Source organism: Haliotis asinina, chromosome 15 (assembly GCF_037392515.1).
Source record: "Haliotis asinina isolate JCU_RB_2024 chromosome 15, JCU_Hal_asi_v2, whole genome shotgun sequence".
Taxonomy (NCBI): domain Eukaryota; kingdom Metazoa; phylum Mollusca; class Gastropoda; order Lepetellida; family Haliotidae; genus Haliotis; species Haliotis asinina.
This window is the reverse complement of record NC_090294.1, coordinates 30,285,629-30,309,395: the sequence shown is the minus strand read 5'-3', so window position 1 is coordinate 30,309,395 and position 23,767 is coordinate 30,285,629. Positions and strand designations below refer to the sequence as shown.

The 23,767-nt window shown below is 39.4% G+C and overlaps 1 protein-coding gene across 4 annotated transcripts in view; it reads left to right on the top strand.

Annotated features, from left to right (window-relative positions):
• Positions 1-16,216, top strand: part of LOC137265198 (pre-mRNA-splicing factor SLU7-like) — a 47,993-nt gene extending 31,777 nt beyond the window's left edge. For all 4 annotated transcript variants that reach the window (XM_067800543.1, XM_067800540.1, XM_067800541.1 and 1 more), the window contains exons 14-15: positions 5,997-6,140; positions 13,829-16,216. In XM_067800543.1, coding sequence (XP_067656644.1) covers positions 5,997-6,140; positions 13,829-14,002 — 318 coding nt within the window. In that variant the 3' untranslated portion in view covers positions 14,003-16,216. The remainder of the gene's footprint in view (positions 1-5,996; positions 6,141-13,828) is intronic.
• Positions 16,217-23,767: the final 7,551 nt, after the last annotated feature.

Here is a 23,767-nt window from a genome sequence, read left to right as displayed (position 1 = left end):
ACTTTAGCCCAGCCCTAACTTGTCCCAGGGAAGAATATCTTAGGAAAGTTGCCCCTGGGGAAAGGCTAGGTTAGATTCTCCCTGGGAAAAGTTTAGACCAGAGCAGAAATGGCTATCTACACCAGGTTAGAATTGGTCTTCACCAACTTATGCTTGTTGTAAGAGGTGACTGACAGGGTTGCTTGGTCAGACTCACTGGTCAGTTGACACATGTCATAGTATCCCATATGCATAGATCGATGTTCAAGCTGTTGATCACTGAATTGTCTTTGGTTCAGACTTGATTATTTACAAACAGAATATTGCTGAATATGGTAATGTACTCACTGAACCTGAAGGATATTTATAACAAGAAGGATGATTGTGCTTTGAGACTCTATGATGGGAATTGAATGAGCGCATAGTAACATTTCTCAGTGGTGGCAGTCTTAGGCTTTGGCCACCCTCCATGTAAGGTCAAGGTCACCAGAGGTCAAACTTTGAAACAAAAAATGTAAGTTTCCTGTATGTCAAGGTCACTGTCAAGTTCATTTCACTTATTTAATGGAGAGCAGAACATTACTTCATACCAAAGATGCTGTATTTTTTTACTTTGCCAGTTGCTCCACATTGAAGGGATTGCCTCGTCTGGTATCAGTATAATAAACTATGGCGTAATATCATATGATTTAAGTTTGTTAGAGTTTGAAATTGTACAACACTCCTTATGAGCACAACAAATGCTTGTGCCAAGCTTTCTTGAATCTGTCTTGACATACTTGTGTGGGTGTTGTCAAAATATTGTTATTATTTGAATGAGGGTTCAGCCAAAGTTATCGTGGTATGTTTTGCACTGAACTCTACATCCTCGATAATCTCCAGTGTATGCTTTCTGATAACTCCACTCTACCCTGGATGCATCTACGGCTTGGATCGATAATTTTATCATCTCCCTTTGCTGGCTGCACAGTCTCACAGTAGACAAATCAGCTAAGTCACCATTACACCTGAGCTTGCCAGTGTCAACAAAGATAGTGATCCCAGCTTGGTGTGACTAAGATTTTGGGGAAATCATACTTTAAAAAATATATCCAAGAACTCCTCCTACCCATGTCTGCATCTTGTCTTGTTGCCAAGTTTGAGCGGTTAGATAATTTAGTATGTGAAAGTGTGTTGTGATTGGTATGCTTGATGTCCCAGGAGAGACATCTGACTGGATGAAAAGCCAGCTAAAGGAGGTAATAGAATCATTGGGCTGAGCCGCAGACGCATCCAGGGTATAGTTGAGAATTTTCGGAACGTATATCCTTTAAACTTCACACACATGTTAATCATAACCCATTGATGTGTCTTTTGCGATTTTGAAGTTTTTCAGAAATTTTGTTGTTGGTTTTTTCTTCTTCCATAGAAACATGATTTGGTTCCTAATGTGGTTCATGGTTTTGTCCAGAGCATATCTCTTAAAATTTACATGCTAGTTTCACCAAACTTCACCCACAAGTTAATCATTACCCATTGAAGTGCCTTTGCCCATTTTTAATATTTTTCAGAATTTGTTTTGTTATTGTTTCCATGGAAACATGACTTGGTGCAAAATGTGTTTGATGGCATATCAGGGAAACTATATGTGCTATAAGAATAGGAAATGGCAACGGCTGCTTCACAAAGCCTTTTGTCATCTCAGTCTCTCTGTAGAGCATCAGAACAGTTGAGTGCTGTGGATCAGAGTGAATGCCAGCTTGCATTTTCTGCTGAAGTAGATGATATGATGATAGTTGCTAGAGTCTGCACCAGTAATGGAGGGTATTGTCTTCCATTGCCTTGGTAATGGCGACAGACGGAAGCTGCATGTGTGGATAAAGAGCCATCTTCCTGTCTGTTCCACATTATCCTTGAGGTCACTGGATGGGCTGTTCTTGTGTAAGTTGACTGTTACAAGGAAAAATAATACTGATATGAATAAAAAGGTGATGTCAGGAAGTTGAAATATGTGTTCTGTCCAAAAGCTTACTGTATGCATTATGACTATGATACAAGTGAATGTTTACCAACCAGGGTCTCTTGTCATGAAGCAACCTTTACTTAGGTTAACCTTAACTCCCATTCTTTAACATTGCTCTAAGGGTTACCTTAGTGACTTACGATCATCAACTTAGTGTTTTGCGAAATGATGCCCTCTGGTCTTAGGTAGGCATATAGCATTTGTAAGAAAATGAAGATATTAATTTTTTATGGATAACATTTCTTTGTTATGTAAAACCATTCTTACACATGTTTTATGGTCAGGGTATCATGGTACATTTAGAATTCAGTGTACAAAAACTGGACACTGAACAAGAAATTGTTATCCTCAAAAGTTTAAGGTCATCATGAATGGATTTGTAACAGTTAGGTTGCATGTGACTTCAAAAGGCAGGTGCGCTACATGATTGTCTTTACAATATGTCATAAATTATGGTGCCTGATGATAGTGTATGTTCTTTCCATGTGGTAGGTAAAAAGTGCTGATTGTGCTAGAATTGGTCTAACTTGTGCTTGTCGTAAGAGGCAACTAATGCGGTCGGCTGGTCCGGCTCATTGACATTGTTGACACATGTCATTGTATTTTATACTGTTGGTCCCATGATTTTTAACCCAGATATCATTGTGTACAGATTGATTGCAATATAGTGGCAGAATTGCTGAGTGCAGCGTTTAACACCAAACATGCAAGCAAAGCTCATTGTGTGATAAAAAAAGCCTTCAACAGCTTTACTGAGCATATTATTAAAGTCCAAAATTAGCATCACTCTGGATGTCTTGAAGGGTTGTGGATGGGCCATGCACTGTTTGATAAGTGTCTCTCAAGTCTTCTCTTTGCTCATGTTTCCTTCTGTCTGGCCATCATGTAATGCTTTGTCCATTATATCAGGATCTACATGGCATCTTTATACATCCTGTATTGAGTGACCACCATCTGCATCTGGCGGAGTAATCAACTCTACAGGGCAGACACAACAGACTTTACACTTCACAGAGATATTAATACACCATCATACACCATTCAACTGGCCATTATGATCGCATTTATCATTTGTTGTAGGGAAATACATTAGTACTAGCTGGCTCCTACAAGTCTGTTCCATGTGTTTTGATTTCGTCAGATGAGAAAAAGAAGGTTCCATTTTATGTTTGGTCAAGTGATAAAACAAAGGAGCTGTGTTCCCTGCTTTGTCCTCATGGCAGCAGTCCTTCTGAAAACGTTTTGGATGGTCTCCTTCAGCAGACCAGATTTGATTTTAAATCTTTTGGGCTCACATGATATTTTCAGTATTTTGTGATTGAATTAGGTTAATGTAGCTTATAACAAACCTCTCTGAGTGTGTCTTGTATGGTACAGCATATTGCTGTTTGGTGATGCTAGGTCAGCATATTGCTGTTTGATGATGCTAGGACAGGATGGTGCTGTTTGGTGATGCTAGGACAGGATAGTGCTGTTTGGTGATGCTAGAACAGGATAGTGCTGCTTGGTGATGCTAGGACAGGATAGTGCTGTTTGGTGATGCTAGGACAGGAGAGTGCTGTTTGGTGATGCTAGAACAAGATAGTGCTGTTTGGTGATGCTAGGACAGGATAGTGCTGTTTGGTGATGCTAGGACAGGATAGTGCTGTTTGGTGATGCTAGGACCGTACAATGTTGTTTAATGATATTAGGACAGTACAATGTTGTTTGATAATTCCAGGAAAGTTGGTTTCTGATCTTTGTTGTGAAACCAAGGTTTTCATGATCTTGTGATCTCAGCGTTAAAGAATGTTGTGAGCAAGTAGACAGAAAAAAACACTTGCTGACATCCTGTACAGTTTGAAAACTGGAGGAAATATTCTCTTGATCATGTTGTGATAAATCATAACCTCTGTGTATTCCCCTGAAGGAAGAGAAAAGAGATCATCAATGGCAGCATAAACTAGCTTGATTGCTGAGTGATTTTACCATTACTGTACTCCTGATGACCCTAATTTCCAGACAGATACAAATGATTTGGAAAGTCTTCCATATTGTAACAAGCTTAGATAAATGTTGGAGTCTGTTGGAGATGACATTAATTATGTAACGCAGAGAGTAGACAAATACGAGTTATTCTGCTGATGTTACTGTTGTGGTTAATTTATCACAGTTGCTGGCAGAATGTATCATATCACACTTTGATTGATGGTGAAGAAAAACATTGATTTCTCCGTGCCTCCTCATCTAACGTCCGCTGTGTGTGGTAGCATCTCCCATTGTTGTCTATCACTGGGAATGAAAAGAGGGAAGCAGGGTTGCTGAGTCAGAAGGACAGAACCAGTTTCATAAAGCTACCATAACTCATAGACTTTAGAACAGCCTTACAACTTTTTAAGTAATAAAATCTCTTTGAGAAACATTCCCAAGGAAGTGATAGCTGGGATATTTTTAACAATATTACACAAAGTGTAATGCCTATTTCTGCACAAAGTGTGAAGCCCATTTCTGGTGTCTTTGTAGAAACTACAAAGTGAATCTGTTTCAAATTTAATGTTAAAAGCAGAAACACCAGTGGTCTCAGACTTGTTGATGCTGCTGAATTAGTCTTTAGCACATTTATGAAAATATTTCTCTTCAGAGTGAGTGAGTGAGTGAGTGAGTGAGTTTAGTTTTACGTCACACTTAGCAATATTCCAGCTATATGGCGATGATCTGTAAATAATCGAGTCTGGACCAGACAATCCAGTGATCAACAACATGAGCATCGATCTGCGCAATGGGGAACCGATGACATGTGTCAACCAAGTCAGCTAGTCTGACCACCCGATCCCGTTAGTCTCCTCTTGCGACAAGCATAGTCACCTTTTATGGCAAGCATGGGTTGCTGAAGGCCTAAATTGAGTTGTGTTTTTTGCACTTGAAGAATAAATATTTAATAGAATTGTTGAAGATATATTACATAAGTTGCATACAGTTATCTACTCTGAATCAAGGTAACGTTTTTGGTTTTGTCGTTTAGACATGATGACCATGTAGAGAAATGAACTTTTCTCCCAAATCTGAGCAAAGTCGACATGAATTTTTGTTCCATAACCCTGTTTTTCAAATATTATGTTCACAAAAAATTGTCCTTTCACAAGAAAAAATTTCACAGGAAATTAGTATTAAAGTCGTTAATTTATTTGCTGAACATTTCACTGCACACACCTTTCAGCTGACCGAAACATACCAAATATCAGCTCCTGATTTCTATGGTTCTTTTGTAACTGGAGATTCAAAATACACCCAGTCCACTAGGAACTATCCTTACCTTCAGCAGTGCCAAGAAAGGTTTAATTGAAGTATATTAAGCATGGGTTGCTCTTGATATGTCATTGCATGAGAGAATTCTACTTGGTCATTGTGTGTGAGATGTGAGTAGCTTGGTGGTGCGGATCACGTCATGGACGTGGTTAAAGCATTCGCTCATCGCACCCAAGATCCGGGTTCAATTCTCTATGTGGGCACAAAGTGTGACACCTATTTCTGGTGTCTTCCGTCATGATATTGCTGGAATATTGCTAAAAATGGCATGAAACCTCACTCACTCACTCACTCACTCACTCACTCACTCAGAAGTTGTAACTCCTGCTTGATGGAAGGGATATATCTGCAAAAACTGTTTGATAATCTCCGGCTGCTGCTGGCATCACATCATAGACATTATGACCTAGGGACATTCACATGAGGGTACTTGTAGTTCCAAACAGGCAGATGCATGGCCACAGTGGAGATTCCACAACTACCACAGGCATGATGAAGCTACATCAACTGAAACGTGATGTAAAGTCAGTGGTGTTCAAGGGTTCACTATTACAGAATATTTCTAAGGGTTTCATAAGACACAGGCCATCATGATTAGATTCTGCCCCCTTTTATGTTTTGTTTTATCAGAAATGGGTTTTTTGGCATTTGCTGTTTCCTTCTGTGTTATATATTTTGTATAAACTGAATGTCAATGCTACCAGTTACACTGAAGTCACTGCGTTTACAGGAACACGAAGAGAAAATGTCTGAAAAGAAAAAGAAGAAGAAGAAGAAAAAAGAAAAGAAGAAGAAAAAGAAGAAGCACAAGAAGCACCACAGTTCAAGTGACAGCAGCTCTGAGTCAGAGGATGAGAAAGACAAGTTGAAGAAGGTGAGTTGTCGGACAAGTACTGACAATCTTAAGATATCAGAGGGAGAATGCGGTAACCTTTTTCCACAGCATAGGTCATTTGTTTAGTCAGTGGGCATTGGTGGCTGTTCAGAATATTCTTGAATACATGTTGCTTATATTGAAAGTCAAATTTACCATTAAGCTCATACAGTCAGACATTTGTAATGCTCACCATCTGTCAAGAAATGTAAGGATGAGTCAGTGTCAAGGATGTTGTACTTGAGTCACTGTCAAGGATGTTTGGTATGGCATCATTTTGCTGGAGCTAAGTGGAATCACCTATGTGGGGGATGATGATCATATATTTCGAATGTATATGTTAGTTTTTCTTTGAAATGTTGTTTCTGCTAAATGCTTAAAAGTATAACACTTATAGTGATTAAATCACAATTTTCATGTCAATAGTCATTAGCACTGAAACCCATCAACAATTTTTTTCAGATTATCAGTCTTTTCAGTCAGCCCTGTGCACTGATAAAATGTTTTTATTCAGAATGCTTTTTAGACAGGCTATATCATTTACAGTGAATTTAATGGTTTTACTCGGTTTTGCATGATACAATTGGGTTGCATTACAGACACTGATAAATTATTTCTAATGATGATAATCTGATGAGATAAGAGAAAGGTCACTGTGCCATACTTTACCCTTATGAAGAAAATACTCATGGTTCTCTAATTCCTCTTTGGTTCTGCATCTCTGTGTTTTGAACCAACTAGATGTGTTTGCAGGAGTTGGTTGTAAAAACCCATGTTTTCTGCTACAGTTGTTCAAGAATATGATTGGCTGAAATTTAGTTATTTCCAGTCCTTCACAATGTACACTATCTAAACTGGTGTCAGTGTGTCATCATACACAGGCCAGAATAATAAAACATTCCAAGAATGCAATTCAACATTATGTGGTGTATGTCAAGGGGAATGGGATAGTGTGGAGTCTAGTGACCAGTGTCATTGAGCAGGTCCCATGCTTTGAATATTGACCCTTGAAGATCCGGGTTAGAATTCATCTCAGTAACCCATGCTTGTTTTAAGAGGCAACTAATGGGATTGGGTGGTCAGACTCGCTGACGTTGCTGACACATGGAATCCCAGTTGTGTAGATCACTGGATTGTCTGTTCTGGTGATTATTTGCAGATCACCCCCCACATGGCTGGAATATTGCTGAGAGTGGTGTAAACTAAACTCACTCTCAATGATAGCTAGTGTGATGTCCATATTAATACAACAGTGACAATGTACTGTCCCTTCCAGCAGGAAATCTGATTGTGGGATATTCCCCTTATGTTTAAAGTCAGTTTGCAAGACTGTCATGTTTTTTTGAAAAAAAGACATGTACAATTGCTCAAAGAACTATGGCAAAAAACACTAAAACCTTGAAGGACAATATTCTGTTTAAATATTGACTGAGCGGGTGAGTTTAGTTTTATGCCACTTATAGCAATTAATATTCCAGCAATATCACATCTTGTTGAAGATACTGGTCAGCTCTTTCTATCTCTGGTACCTTGCAGTATTAGGAAGAGCAAAAGATCCCTTGCTCATGGGTTCCATGCTTTGAAATAGTGTTAAGATGATCATAGTCCAAGGTAATATTTGGGTCCCTCTAAGGATCATCATGGTCCCTCACTACACACTACTAGACTCTGGAAGTTTGGGGCTGCCATTTGAAAACAACCTGGGATCCCATGAGTGTTTCATTCATAATGTTGTGTATTGAAAAGGACTTGATGGCTTCATTGCGAACACTGACCTCTAACTAGAACAAGGGATTCATGTTTCAAGGGTTGAGTACATTTACTATGAGTAGAAGGGATAATTCCCGTAGCCCTTGTGTATGTTATCAGTTTGATGAATCATGGTGAAATCATGCCTCTCCTAACACATTTATTTGTATATATCAAATAAAAGATCATCAGATATTACTGATAATTAGCTTTAATTATTCTATAATCATTTTTCCATCACCGTTAAAAGCACAGCTTAATGGTGTATGAAAGGACAACTGTTTCCACAAATCCTCTCTATTTAGACAGGACAAGCTGGCAACAATGAACAATGCAACAACACATCTGTGTCATGCTTAATGTGGACACAAATTTAAATATTCAGATACAGCATTTGACATATTGAATCCTACATGTCAGAGAGACTTGTTCACTAAGCAAGAATTTATCGTGTTTTTCTTTTCCTTCTTTGCTGTTTTTTCAAGTGGGGATAGAAGGGAAGTATTTGAGGGGTGCAATTTTGTACTTATAATTTGGGTTGTGTAATTTCCATATAACGCATAACATATTACATGAACACAAGATCACTTGTGAAACAGCCTGCTATGTGAACCTATGAAGATGCTTGTCCTAAGAGGTGTCTAAAGGGATCGGGTAGTCTGACTCAATGACTTGACACATATCATCATATTCAAGTAACTTTGAACAATACTCATAATGTTTTACAGACCGCTCCCATATAACCGAAATATTGCTGAGTGTGGTGTAAAACTAAACTCACTCAGTTGTAGTGTGTGCTGTGTGAGACAGTACTACTTGACGTGGAGAAAATGAAATGGACCTTGCTATTTGGATTGTTGTTAGGCCTTATAGCTAGTCTGTCATTTGACATACACATGACCATATCCACATATTCTTAGGTATATGTGTACATAACCTGCACTCACAGTCTTTGTGAACCTGAAATATGAAGGATTCAAACATATGAAGTACTGGGTCAGCAACCATTGAAACAATATCGATGACATCACTGATTCTGAATGGTCATTCACAGAGTTGTCTATTTCCTCAGATTTGGCTTGACAGCTGTTTTCATACATGATGAAGTAAGGTTTATATAAGATAGCACTGAATAGGATAGGTTTTAATATTTAAATTTACAAAACTGATGACCTCCCTAGTACATATGTACAAAACTGATGACCCCCTTAGTACATGTGTACAAAACTGATGACCCTTAGTACAGTCAGACCTCATATATCGGAACTTCAGATATCCAAATACCTCGGTTTCCGAACATTCTTCACAAAAAACTAATGTTTCTAGTGACAATTTACCTCGTATATCCGTATATATATTTCCGTATCCAAACGGTCAATTTTGCTAACGAAACATCAAAATGTGTACAAATTTGTCTCGTATATCCAAACACCAAAGCTTTGTTGTCGGTGAGATATCAAAACATGAAGTCTATCATGTCTGCTGCTTGCCAATTTATTGTGTGTCCAGCTAGTTAATTTATTGTTTATTGAAGACATGTATTTATCACCGGGCGTGTAGGTTAATTAGAGAAGGAAGAACTAAAGTTTGGCACTGAGTTGACATTGAGTTGAATCGTTGATTGGGTGAGCATAAATAATGACAACTGGGGCTGTCAGTCGTTATGCAGATGACAGCATGACAGCAGATCTGTTTCATGAATTGCTGCTGTTTTTTGACTGACAGATGAGATCACATGGAAGGGGGGTGATATTGCTTCTTGACAATGCAGCAAGTCACAACTGCAAGAATCTTAAACTGACTAATGTTACTGTCCATTTCTTGCCACTGAACACAACCGCACACATCCAACCCATGGATGCAGGAATCATACGGCAAACATTGACTTCACACCAGGTGAGATCTCACATCGAAGATCTGATTTATCACTTCGGAAATGCCGGCGACATCACAAATCTGTAACTGTTATTAAAATTTCAAGCAGCAAACAATAACTATGCTGCCCACCAACAGTCATCAATCAAAGACTTTTTCAAGCCAATGTAATTTACGTTATGTTCTGCTGTGCACATGTAGCTGACCGACTAGGTCCTGATTCAGACATCCGAATGATTCGTATATCCGAACAATTCAATACAAAATCAAAGTGTTCGGATAAACAAGGTCTGATTGTATATGTGTACAAACCTGATGACCCCTTAGTACATTTGTACAAAACTGAGGACCCCCTTAGTACATTTGTACAAAACTGAGGAGACCCCCCTAGTACATATGTGACCTGTGAAGGGCCGGAGTATAATAGACCTTCAGCAACCCAAGTTTGCCATAAAAGGTGAGTATGCTTGTCGTAAGAGGCAACTAACGATCAGGTGGTCAGGCTTGCTGACTTGGTTGACTCATATCATCGGTTCCCAGTTGTGCAGGTCAATACTAATGCTGTTGATCACTGGACTATCTGGTCCAGACTTGATTATTTACAGACCGCCGCCATATAGTTGAAATATTGCTGAGTGCGGCATGTAACTAAACTCACTCACTTAGTACATATGTACAAAACTGATGACCTCCTTAGTACACATGTACAAAAGTGATGACCTGCATAGTACACATGTACAAAAGCGTTGACCCTTTAGTGCATGTGTATAAAAGTGATGACAGCCTTAGTACACATGTACAAAAGTGATGACCCGCTAAGTAGACATGTACAAAAGTGGTGACCGTTTAGTACATTTGTACAAAAGTGATGACCCCTTAGGACTTTTGTATAAAAGTGATGATCCCCTTAGTACACATGTACAAAAGCGATGACCCGCTTAGTACACATGTACAAAAGTGATGACCCCTTAGTACATTTGTACAAAAGTGATGACCCCTTAGTACATGTGTATAAAAGTGATGACACCCTTAATATACATGTACAAAAGTGATGACCGTTTAGTACATTTGTATAAAAGTGATGCCCCCCCTTAGTACACATGTACAAAAGTGATGAGACCTGTAACCTCCCCATAACAAAGTGGGTCACTCCCCCTTAAATTCATCATGATCTCACTTTTCTTCATACGACTTCAGATAAGAAATTTGCAGTTGGTTGACTGTTTAGAAAGTACTGGTTGTTAAATGGGGTGGAAGTTTAGTGCAATCACAAGAAAAGTTTCTATTCTCAGCAGTTTTCCACCAAGTGTATGAAGGACATTTAATGTGGTATATTCTCATAGTTTTGTGTCTGATAATGACAGAACATTAACTTTCTGCCAGTGTGTGGCTGTCTGTGTGTAAACTATCTCTATGGTCAAGTGGTTAGAGCATCAGGCTGGAGAAGGGATGGTTGGTAGATGTTTGGTCAGCATTCTAGAAGTTGGTTAGTCAACATTGAACCATACAACTTTACGGATGACAACATCTTTTTTATTGCATAGAGCAACGTTGTGATTCTTACACCATAATCACGCGAAAACTGGTATTGGTAATGATATAAGAATGTACATCAAATTGGCCACTCTATGCAATAAACAAGAAGTTGTCGTCCATAAAAAGCATATTTAATGGTGGGTTGGTATTTGTTTTCCCCTTTATTTGCTGGTTACCCTTGCCATCACCATTACTTTGATCAGACATGTGCTAGCTGACCCGGAGACCTTGGAAAAAAACAATGACGTTAATAATCAAGTCACATCAATACACACCTGTGTGTATCAGGTGCATTGTGAAAAACATATTGTACAGTTTGCATTTTGTAGAATTATAATCAAAATATTATGTGTAATTAAGGAATGTAAGTGACAGAATTTATTCCATTGAGGTGCAGTTGTGCTTGAAATAAATCTAGGAATTAAAGAATAAAAAATATAATTTCACAATATTGATTTTCGAACAGGTGTATCACATGATACAATGATGACTCGTCATAGATGAGATGTTGTAGTTGTGTTGACGTATATTTGACCCCTGCATCTTAAATGACTACAGTTTACTACATGCCCAACTCAGTCAAACTATTTACTTTATTAAACTGTTCGAAAAATATATCCAAGTGCACAGTATTTTACTTCGGACTGATTGACTTACTGACTTACTTACTTCCAAAAGCAGCTTGTTTCCTGTACACCACCTGCAACAACTTTGAGGTACAGACAAGGACCTTTCCCAGGTCACATGATCACTGTGTCTAAAGTTAATTTGACCAATGTGGCTTCTACATCCCTTATCTGACATATATTTAAGGGATCATCATCATCATCATCATCATCATCATCATCATCATCATCATCATCATCAACATCATCATCATCAACATCATCATCATCAACATCATCATCAACATCATCATCATCATCTTTATCGCTTATGTATGGTTCCTAAGTTTCAAGTTTCGTTTTATGACAGTACATATTCTCATCCTAGCTGTAATTGACAGCCTGGGGATTGTTCTCTGTTTCCTAGCATCAAGATGAAGCGTTCATGATATGTGACATCTTGCCACACTGTCAGCTTAGATCTAATACCTTTCTAAACCAACTGATTGCAATTGTTGTCAGTACCACTGGGGGACTGTGATGTTGTTGAGTTCTATTCTTTTGAGACACTGATGTCTTCATAGAGGCATTGGAATCTCTGTGTTGCTGAAGGAGCATGGGAGGCATCTGTTGTGCCATTCATTTTGAAGAGTTGATCCCCTGTAGACATGTCAGTTTCAAATCTGTGGGTCTGAACCCCAGAATTATCCTAGTTGTTTCTGGATTTGATAGCAGGGATTGTGTGCTTCGCGAGTGGTAAAGTTGATCTGGATTGCGCGACATAGAGAATATGACAAGTTTTCTAATATATGCGAGTGAAGTGAGCAAAGGTTGGCAATGTACTTCCCTCGCTTCAGATCGTAAAATATTCTTCATGTCAAAATAAAATATCATCACCATAAAAGATACACTCCTATTCCCTCACTTGGTTGTGCTCTCAGATTTTCTACCCCATGTTTAATAATTACTCATGTGAAATATGTTTTATTCAACATTTTAAGCACCACTCATGCCAGTCTCCGGTTGAAAGAAGTGACAGAACAAGAATAAGCAGAAATTCTAGAAAAATACCATATTGCCTAATTTTATCATGAACCTGTTGGAGTTTATTTGCTCCAGAACTCATTTGCGCTACAGTTTACCTTTCAGTTGATACCCATCATGAGTTCTCCAGCACAAACCTGACTTTAGGTGTTTTAACTGTTGTCAGCTGTTGTCAGCTGTAGGTGCCAACTAGACAACACGGCTTGTGTAGGGATTGACATTACCATGGCCCAGATTCCCAGGAAATATATGACCATAGTTCTTACAAACATACTGACCATGGGACGGTGGGGTAGCCTAGTGGTTAGAGCATTCAATTCTTCACACTGAAGACCTGGGTTCAGTTCCCAACATAGACCCAATGCATGCCGCCCATGTGGGGTGTCTTCTGTCGTGATATTGCTGGAATATTGCTAAAATTTTAAATCAAACTCACTCACTCACTTTCATTCATGGGGCACATGACAGTAACAGAGGCTGACTGCTCTTCGTATCTGGTGCAGTTTTGGCTTTGTTGTGAGAATGTATCACAGAGGACATTACTTTTGAACTTCTCATCTCAGCAAATGTAGCTCAGCCATATCCCCTTTGCCGATTATTTTCATAGGTAGATTTTTGAAGGTGAAATTTATCAGGATTCTTAAAATCTCACTTGCCAACAGAGTGTTATAACAATATATACATCTACTGGGTCACGGGCCTAAAGTAAGCAGTCAACTGTATTTCTAGTGGTCTTTCGACAAAAGAACCCAAATTCAGTCAGCTAGATAGCTGTCAGCTATTGATGCAGGTCTCTGGCCTAAGGAACAGATATTCAGTCAGCACATTCTTAGACCAAATTTTAAGTGCACTCAGTAAGTTTTTACTCTTTGCCTCCAGGCGTTACAACGTGAGATGGAGAACCAGCGTAATGCAGACCGGTTGCTGGCCATGGATGAGCGGAAGCGGCCCTACAACAGCATGTATGATGCAAAGGCTCCAACAGAGGACGAGCTGGAGGCATGGAAGATGAAGAGGCAGAGAGAGGAAGACCCCATGGCAGCATTCTTGTGATTGCTAATGAAGTTGTTGTAGCTTAAAGGAAGCAGTTGTAGGAGGACCTGGCAGATGCTGGTATTTACGATTAACTTTGTGATGACCTTTTCAGCAATGTATAGGTATCCCAGATGGTGTGGAGTGTGAACACTGTTGGAGCTGATGCAGGTTATGCACATAGATGCAGGATAAGGGGTACATGTGAATCAGCGTATTTGGATAAACTCTTGCATTTGTGATACTGATGCAAGATTATTGGTTACTATAACCATGTTTATGTTACCCATTAATTTAATTTGTTTTGGAAACTGTTGACTCAGCAAACTGAACATATTTCCTGTGTGTAAACTTGAGATGTCATCATATGATGTGTCAGTGGTGTTACCATCACAACATGTACTTAGTAAAGTATCTTTCATTTTGCAGTTTGCTATAGACTGACTGTAAGAAATAGAGGTATAAGGGAATCTAGATTGGTATAATTCTGTCACAATATGCTACACTTGAAGTGTTCAACTTCATCAATAAAGATACATTTCTGATAAAATAAACATTTTGAAATACCTACAGAGATGAAAAATGTTACATTACCAATATTTCTGTTAAAAAAAAATTACTGCGAAGTTATTGAGATTGTAAGTCTTAATAAACAAATTCTGTTTCTAATCAGATGTATTGAACACATAGTTCTTCCAAGCAAAATATATCATTAAAGTAATTCATACCTTTTTACACCATCTGCTGCCTGAACAAGTGACATATGGCATGCAGGTGACTTACTTTAGTATGGGAAACATACTGCTGCTCAGCAGTTATCCACCTTTGTGACCACTGCATGCAACCCACTAAAAAAATTACCTTGCTGTTAACCATGGCAAAGCAATTCTTGGTCAGACCCACAGGAACGGATCATTTTGGCCTGACAACAAATATTGTAAAAGGTTCACAAATGATCTCAAATTTGCCTCTGAATATAGTTCTTGAAAATAGCAGTCAGGAATGTCATGAAACTATTGAAATGACAAAATCCTTGAAAGCACCCTGCTTGAAGGGAACGATGTACTGACTTAGCCATCAATCCATACTGACTATCCTGGTAAATGGATTGGGTTATAAATACTTGGCTGATGCTTCAGGGCTGTTGACAATGCAATGTTTGAATGTCAGGTGAACATTAACCAGCTTCTATGCCAGGAGGCATGTCAGCATTGACTCAGGAACATCATTAGTGTTGCTGCAATGCCAAGAAACGTGACCTCCAACTTGTTTTGTGTTCCTGTAAGAGATGTTTAGATCCAGTTGTTTGAAGAGATATGCTCAGAAGTGAAGATATTCTCAACATTGTGTGGATTGTATATGACAGCATCATAATTATTCTTTTGCTTCTGAGAGAAGGGGTAGCCGAGTGGTTACAGTATTGGCTGGTCACACCGATGACCCTTTTTTGATTCCCTACATTGCTGCAATGTATGAAACACATTTCAGGTGTCCCTCTGTGATACTGCTGAAATATTGCTAAAAATAGGTTAATACCAAACTCACTCACTATCCTTTGTGTCACTTCTGGTCTGTGCCTCATTCAGCAATAGTCTAGCTGTGTGACACTAAATTACAGCGTCAGGCCAAGGCAAAAACAATTTTATTTATGAGCAATAATACTGGGCATGAAAAGATGAAAACAAACACTACCGCCCAATCATACAGTTGCCCCACACAACAGGTGATACGTCCCTCTGACAGTAGACCTGTGAACAACCGGGTTAGAACTGATCTTCAGTAATCAAATGCTTGTCGTAAGAGGCGACTTACAGAATCAGGTGCTAAGGCACACTGACTTGGCTGACACATGTCATTATATCCCAGTTGCGTAGATCGATGCTGAGTGCAGTGTAAAACTAAACTCAATCACTCGCTCTCTTACTCACTTTCAGAAAGCCACTGTACCTGCCACAGGCAACAGGTTTCTTCTTTTCACTCTGATTTCAATACAGATGCTGCATGAAAAGACACATTTGTTTGTGTAGTATCTGAATCTGAACAGAATAGAGTTGTTTCATAATATACAATGTTGCTTCTCTGCTGATGTCAAGCCATCAGGTTTTAAAGTGTATGGTTATTTCGTAATATTTAGTCATTCAGTATCATGTCAACACAATGTGCATCCATAATATTGCATTTGAAAATGTACATATGATGTATATATAATGTGAATAAAACTCTATATTTGTGACAGTTCTTTTTTTTTGTGATAAGTTGTTGATCATAGATGTTGTTGATGCTATGTTTACCATTCTGTTGTTAGTTCACCTTGACTTTGTTGATGTCATTCTGTTACTATAACCTTGGGTCATAAGAGGGGACTAATGGGATTGGGTGGTCAGGCTCGCTGACTTGGTTGACACATGTCATTGGTTCCCAATTGCGCAGATCAATGCTCATGTTGTTGATCACTGGATTGTCTGGTCCAGACTTGATTATTTATAGACGGCCGCCATATAGCTGGAATATTGCTGTGTGCGGCGTAAAACTAAACTCACTCACTCACTGCTATAACCTTGGAGTTCCCTGGTCAGAATAGTTCCAGGGGACCCATGGTTTTGCAAGACTGAGGTGACAGGAATGCGAATCCATTGGTCACACCCTGTCTGGTATTGTATCAAAGTACAGTAAGCTATGTTTATAACAATCATGCATATAGAACTTACACATATAAGAAACTATTAACTATTTGTAAAACCCTTTCCACATCTATAGGAAATCTTGATTGTCCAATATTCTGACTATATAATGAGTATGTATTTATGGCAGCAGTATTACTGCTGTATGATGTTTGTTCTTTCTTTCTTTGTTGTTTAACTCAGCATTCAGCAATATTCCAACTATTTGGCTATGGTCTGTAAATATCGAGTTTTTAACCAGATAATTGAATGAGCAACATTATAAGCATCAATCTACACAGTTGGAATACATGACGTCTCAACGAAGTCAGCGAGTCTGATCACCTGATCCTGTTAGTCACCTCTTAAGACAAGCATGGGGTCACAGACCAATTCTAACTTACTTGTTCTGTTTGTGTGCAGAGTAGCTGCAGGAGGAATACAGTAGTGAGGTGACCTGTAACATACCAATCTTTTGTATTTATGTTTTCATTTATGTCTCATTCTGGAAAGGAATGTAGGTGTGCACATGTGAACTGGATATGTAAGAATTATGTTTCTCAGGGATGAAACCGCCTTTGCTCTTGACATAAATGGACATAAGATAGGTGGTTGTGTTTAATGATCATCCTCCTATGTCATCACATCCTAATTAAGACTGATGCTCCTGATGACAGTCTCTGGATATTCTGGTAAAGTTATAACATAAGTGATATTTTGGCTTACACTTTCTGAGAAAACTACTGATACAAGTACTGTTGTTTGGTTGCTTCCCATCCGGGATTCAAACCCACACCCTCAAACACAGGCACCTAATTACCAGGACACAAACTGCCATTTTCATATAGCCTGAACACTGAAGCATGACCTTAAACAAACATACTAAGATCTGTTACTATAGAAATATAAGATTTGATAGGTATGTTGCAAAGGGATATACCAGTATGCTATAGAACTTTATCCTGCATATATTTGGTATCCTCTTACTGTGTGTTACGACATGTAACAGATTCGTTTGTCAGGTATAAAGTTTGGATTGTCATTCTTGAAGATATTTATTCTAACGTGGGGAATGGAACCGTATTCATTTACACATGGAGGATGTATACATGCCGGATGAAGGTTCTAGATTTGCAATGAAAGTCAGCTACACACAACCATCTGTTTGTCATTGTCAGTTTCAGCCATGGTAATATAGGCAGTACACAGTAATGAGACATTTTGTATGTGAGCAGCTGTATAGGGACAGGTTCAGACGACTGTCAGTAGCGTCTGCTGCTCACCCCAAAGGAATAATCTTGAAAGGGCAGCACCAAAGCTTTTATGATATGGACTGTAGCGAGATTAAAATGAATTTACCCTTTATGAGAGTATTTTTCACAGTGCATGATGATCAGTATTTACGCAGAAACTCTCGTGCACGCACGCTCATACCCGCGTAAGGTTGTATGTATGTAGTTATGTCGATATGGGGCTGGGAAAGTAGGTGTACGTAGGTAGATCCAGAAAAGGCAACTCCATAAAACCAAGGCACCATGTAGTACTCAGCATCTGATAGTATTGGATATCCTAGATTATTGCTGAAAGCAGAGTAAACCTAAACTCTCTCACCTCCCTCCTGTTGTCACTTGCTCGATGTTACTGCCTTACGAAGTCCAGAAAGAAGACCCAGTGGAATCACGTGTCAAAGACTTGAAAACAATCTTGACAGAATAGTGACAAAAATATTGAAGGTCGATGTGAAATGAGACCGCTGAGATCACTCGTGGATTTTCTCTGTATCATTGATGGGTTAATATTAATTCTCTTCCCAAAATTGTTATGATTTAAACTGCAAATCTGCTCAGTTCTGGCCCATTTTCAAAGGGCTGAATTTCAGTCGAGGTAAAAATTGCCATAGTGATTTTCCGTATGAGTTTTTGATCTTAATGTACTGCTTGGTTAATGTGTTGAGGTGACAGCGATTAAGAAATGAAGAGAAATAATCTCGTTTGATCTTACAATATGAGAGCGAATTCTTCGAAAAGACGTGCTAGCTTGGAAGCTAACTGTCCATTGTTATTGGATCCATTTCTCAGGCATTGTGAGGCTGAATTTATTGGACTTCAAAGTGCCTCAATGTCAAGGTCAGGTTTAATGTAAAGGACCGTTCAATGCTGGTGAATGCTTTTTCCTATTACACCTCATTCATCTGAGATCACTTCCTTCACCCCTCAACAATGGACGACAACATCGACAAGTGCAGTGGAGCTCCAAGGGAGTGAGTGAGTAGTGTTTCGCCGCACTAAGCAATATTCCATATGGCGGTGGTCCGTAACAATCAAGTCTGGACCAGACAATCCAGTAATCAACAGTATGGGCATCGATCTAGGTCACTGGGATACGATGACCCGTGTCAACCAAGTCAGCGATCCCGTTAGTCACCTCTTAGGACACACATTGGTTACGAAAGACCAATTCTAACTACTGTGCGAAATAGTTTCCAAATTGTGCTTGCCAGTCGGACTAGTTATCCCCTGGAAATTCACTAGCCAGTCTGGGACTGTGGGGATTTACTGGCCCGACTGAACCTTTACTAGCCACGGGCCTGCGAGCCACTGGTTGTATCGCACACTGATTCTAACCCGGATCTTCACGGGTCGTATCGGGTACACGGGGAATGACAAATTACCGGGTATCAACATACTTCGTGTATGTGGGAATTACTGGAAAGATCGGGCTGACAAAGGATCTGTGTAACGTTTCCAGTTTGTACACTGTGAATTGGAGAGCTGAAACCAGCCAGATTGTGTACCATTTTGTGTGTACTGGGATGGCCGGTATGGCTCCAAAAATTAACGTTACACTAAGAAATATAGTATTTCAGCAGGTTACATGGTCTTTGTTCCCTACACAACAAGATCGTTTCGGATAATTGAGACTGCGCTCTGAAAACACCTCCAATAATATAAGAAAAATAATCAAAAACAATAAATACCCAGAAAAATCCTCGCATGCTTTTCCTAGCTGACATTTTCAGGTCTTCCAGCTGTTTATCGATGTAATTCCGAGTTAGGTATCGATGTCAGTTTAGTAGCTTTATGTTTTTGACAGAAAAGGTCGCCATTATTTCTTGCATTGCTCACTGCTCACGGAACTCGTGGACCCAGATCCCGATAGTCGCCGCCCACTTGTTTCCAGGGACATTCGAGATATTATAAGACAATGAAATATATAATTAGCCAGCGTTATCTGGATTTCATCAAAGGACCAAAATATGTGAGCACAGTTTCAATTTAGAGAAAGCTGAAGGAAAATTGTTATCAGGCAATAGGAACACGCGACCTTGAAATAGCTACCCATTGATCTGTCTAGATTTTATTACAGGATCGGATGGGCGTGAAAACTATTTCCATACAAAGACAGAGACGGCAATATGTTTATGTTACATATAATCCATACTTGTAACTACCAACTGATTCCGTTACAACAGCTGTGGACCGGAGATTAGGTGGGTCTCGTCACGTCCATATCGAACCTCAACCTTGAAGTGACACGACAGAACGTAGAGTCATCACGGTCGTTACGGTGGTGCGGGTGTTGGAACTCCATAGTTACTCCTGTTCTTGGTATCCACTCGACTCCTGTCACCTGTCCGAAATGTGTTTCATTAATGTTCACATCTTGACCATTATTCGCCTGCAAATGTGTAATATTAGACGTGGATGGATGACCGTCATTGACATTGTGAAACGTTTGTTAACACCAGGGTCCCTTCTCTCGAAGCCACTATGAGGTTACGACTACCGAAAGTCGTGCAGTTGATCAGGGCTTCTTGAATTCAAACGTCACAAACTTTGAGCACAACTTCAGTCGTCGATGTTGTCATTCTGAAATATAATAGAATTCAGCATTTGCTCCAAATAACGGTTTGAAGAACATTCCTCTTATATTACGGTTGTCAGATTATTTTGGAGGAAGGCCGTGAGTGATACAGGTTTCAGATGCTTAACACTTTAGTAAAACTTACGTATTCGTGCACGGTGCAGGCAAACCAAGAAACATGGGGCGAACTGTGATTCGAACTCGCCCTCATAGGTTTCTGCCGTGCAAAACAGCCAGTCTGCATATCGAACTGTACAGCTGAAAGTAACTATAGCAGAGGCATGAACGCAACAACAGAAAAACAGGATGTCCGACAGAACACTCTATACATGTAAACGGGATAATAATTCATAATACCAAAAGTGCGTGGGTGAGTTCTTAGCAGTTTTGCAGCAATATCATTGATATCGACTGGGAATACCAGAAATTGGTTTCACATATTGTACTTATGTGGGAAATCGAACCTGCGTCTTTGACGTGACGGGCGAACTCTTTAACCACTAAGCTACCCCACTGTCCACATGATACGAAAAACAAATAGTCCACCTCTATACGTCTATTATTTAAATACTATGGTCAACAAGAAATGGAAATTTTCCCCGATATATTGCTACCTACACCGTGTGAAAACTTGTTCTCTGGTCACGTGCTCTGTAAGTAAATATTCATGTATTGCTTTTCATGTTCAAAATGTTAATGCCATCAGTGCTAAACAAGTGTACATCTGCTGCTGTACGTTTGAGATTATTGACAACCGATAACTGTGTAAGGAATATAACATCTCCCTGCTATGAACATAGATGGTATACACGTTGTGTCGACCGCCGCCATATAGCTGGAATATTGCTGAGTGAGGCATAAAACTACACTCACTCACTGTATTGATATGAAAACGTAAGTTGTTCACCAGACAGAAAGCAGAATAATATTCGCTTAATCTCGTCGTATTGCTATGGTGAGATTAAATGAGTATGAAATTTCACGTCACGCAAGATTCCGTCAGCATGCTTCCGAGAAACCCCAAGTGAGAGAGAGAGATCATAGCACACTCGATGGTCTCTGTCACAATTGGTTATGATTCTTCGACTGACATCACCGATCAGATGGCTGGTGGGTGTTCATACTTGTTCTTTGATCGGTGAAATGTACACGTGTAAACGTCCTGGATCCTGGATTGATTGTTGTGTTTATGCAATTCGGAATCCATTCATGGTTAATCAATACCACACGCTAAGGCCACCTCGCGTGGACTCACCCCACATACTCTAAGGAGTCATATCGTACTGCAACAAGGTACGTCATACCTTGAAAAGGCACGTCATACTGTGAGGAGTCGAGATATACTGTAACTTGGCACGTCATATTATAACGAGGTCCATCATACTGTAACGAGGTAGGTCATGCTTGTAACGAAGCACATCAGTCCTACTGAGACGAGAAATACGATACCAGCCCCAGACAAACTCTGGAGTTTGTGTTGTGTATGACACATCAATATTTGAAACAACCATTTCCCCTCAAATATGGCTAATTCAGCCATAGAGCGGAGATAAACACCCTGACGTATTAATAGTACCCAGCAAAAAGATGTTTAAATTGCATTTTGAAAATTTGATAGAAATTACCACCTGATCTAATTCAGATAAACCTTTTTATGTAAAGCTCGTTTCTCATTCGACAATCACTTTTAATAGATTTGAACGCTATTGATGAGTTTCTCCAAACACGTCATTGCTGGCATGGCCTTTCCATATCACTACTCGAGAACAGCAAACTGTTCTCAAGATGAATAATACAATAAATTGAAATCCGGCTCACTTGTTCTGTGTTAATGTTTTTGATATAACCATTTATGATTTTACTGAAAGCAAATTTCCCTAAAAAGGAAATTTCACCCTGAAATAATATTTATTTTTCTTTCATTCTGAGAGATTTTTCATATCTTTCATTCAAAACTGTGCCTAACTGAAACTTAAAAATAAACAATGTTTATTTGCCGTGACAAGATAAACGAGAAGTGCACTTCATTACATGACCGCTCTCCGCAAATGAGACAAAGTCCTTCAAGTCAAGTGCAAGTCTTGTCCGGTGTTTCTACTTCTGAGGCAAGTGATGACTAACGTTGCATACGGCGACGTTGCTGGCGTTTCGAGACGTCTAGGGAGGCTTCCCATCGGGCTTCCACAGAGGCCATCACCATCTCTGAGTCGATTACCGGGAGACAGGTGTAATCACATACTTAATGACCTGTCCATCAATCTCGATGATCAGCCGAATTAAAGCTGTTGTTGATCAATCGCGGGCTTCAGTTTCAGCACACGTTTTGTGGACAAGACGTCAATTAATCAACTACTGTTAAAACGTTGTTTGAGTAGAATAAAACAATCTTACCTACTGGGTGATATTCCGGTTGTTGCCTTATTCTGACACGTAGAAAAACATTTACGAGTGACGAGGAGATGATAATTGTTACTAAGAGTTGTATAAATCTTTCGTTTAGAATTATGTCCCTTGACACTTGACCCCTTTACGACCTCTCACGTGTCAGACAAAGGCGTTATAACACATAGTAAAGGCCTCGGTTATGACGCCCAAAATGCTACTTTGTTTATACCACGTCTTTCAGGTGATGATCACAGACCCTCGTTTCTTAACGAGGATTGGAGAATAAAAAATAAAATACATTTTGAGATAACCCCTGACTCGTAATGCTTCACGGTACAATAAGAAGGGATTCGGGTCATCTCAAAATATTATTTTATTTCATTTTATTTTTATCTTTAATCCTCACAAAAGACAAAAGGGACTGGTTATGATGACACACTTTACAAACATCCTTCCTCACAAACTCCCACCCGCGTTACGTACAAATTAGTAATGAGACGTTGAAGTACCGACGGCATTTTCTGATCGTCACTACCCTGATGCGTCATCACATAAAGAGAGAATATACCGGTATCCACGGTGGAAGGTCGGCTTCCTTTCTGACACAATTGCATATGTTGTTGACTTGGAAACATCTTTGTCCGCGTCGGTGTTTACATTCGGCGCCAGGACCCAAGTCGATGTCGCCTGGGAAGGATAATGTGATCGACTACTATGTTCTTTTAGACACAGACACCCTGGAGGTAAAGGACAGACTGTGCATCTTGTTGAGTCCAGGAGTCCCTCTATAATTAGCGTTCTTTCTATGATCTTGTTCCGTCAGAGCTTAAAGCTAATCTTCAGACTGGTCAAGAAAAACGAGGATGAAAAGGACGAG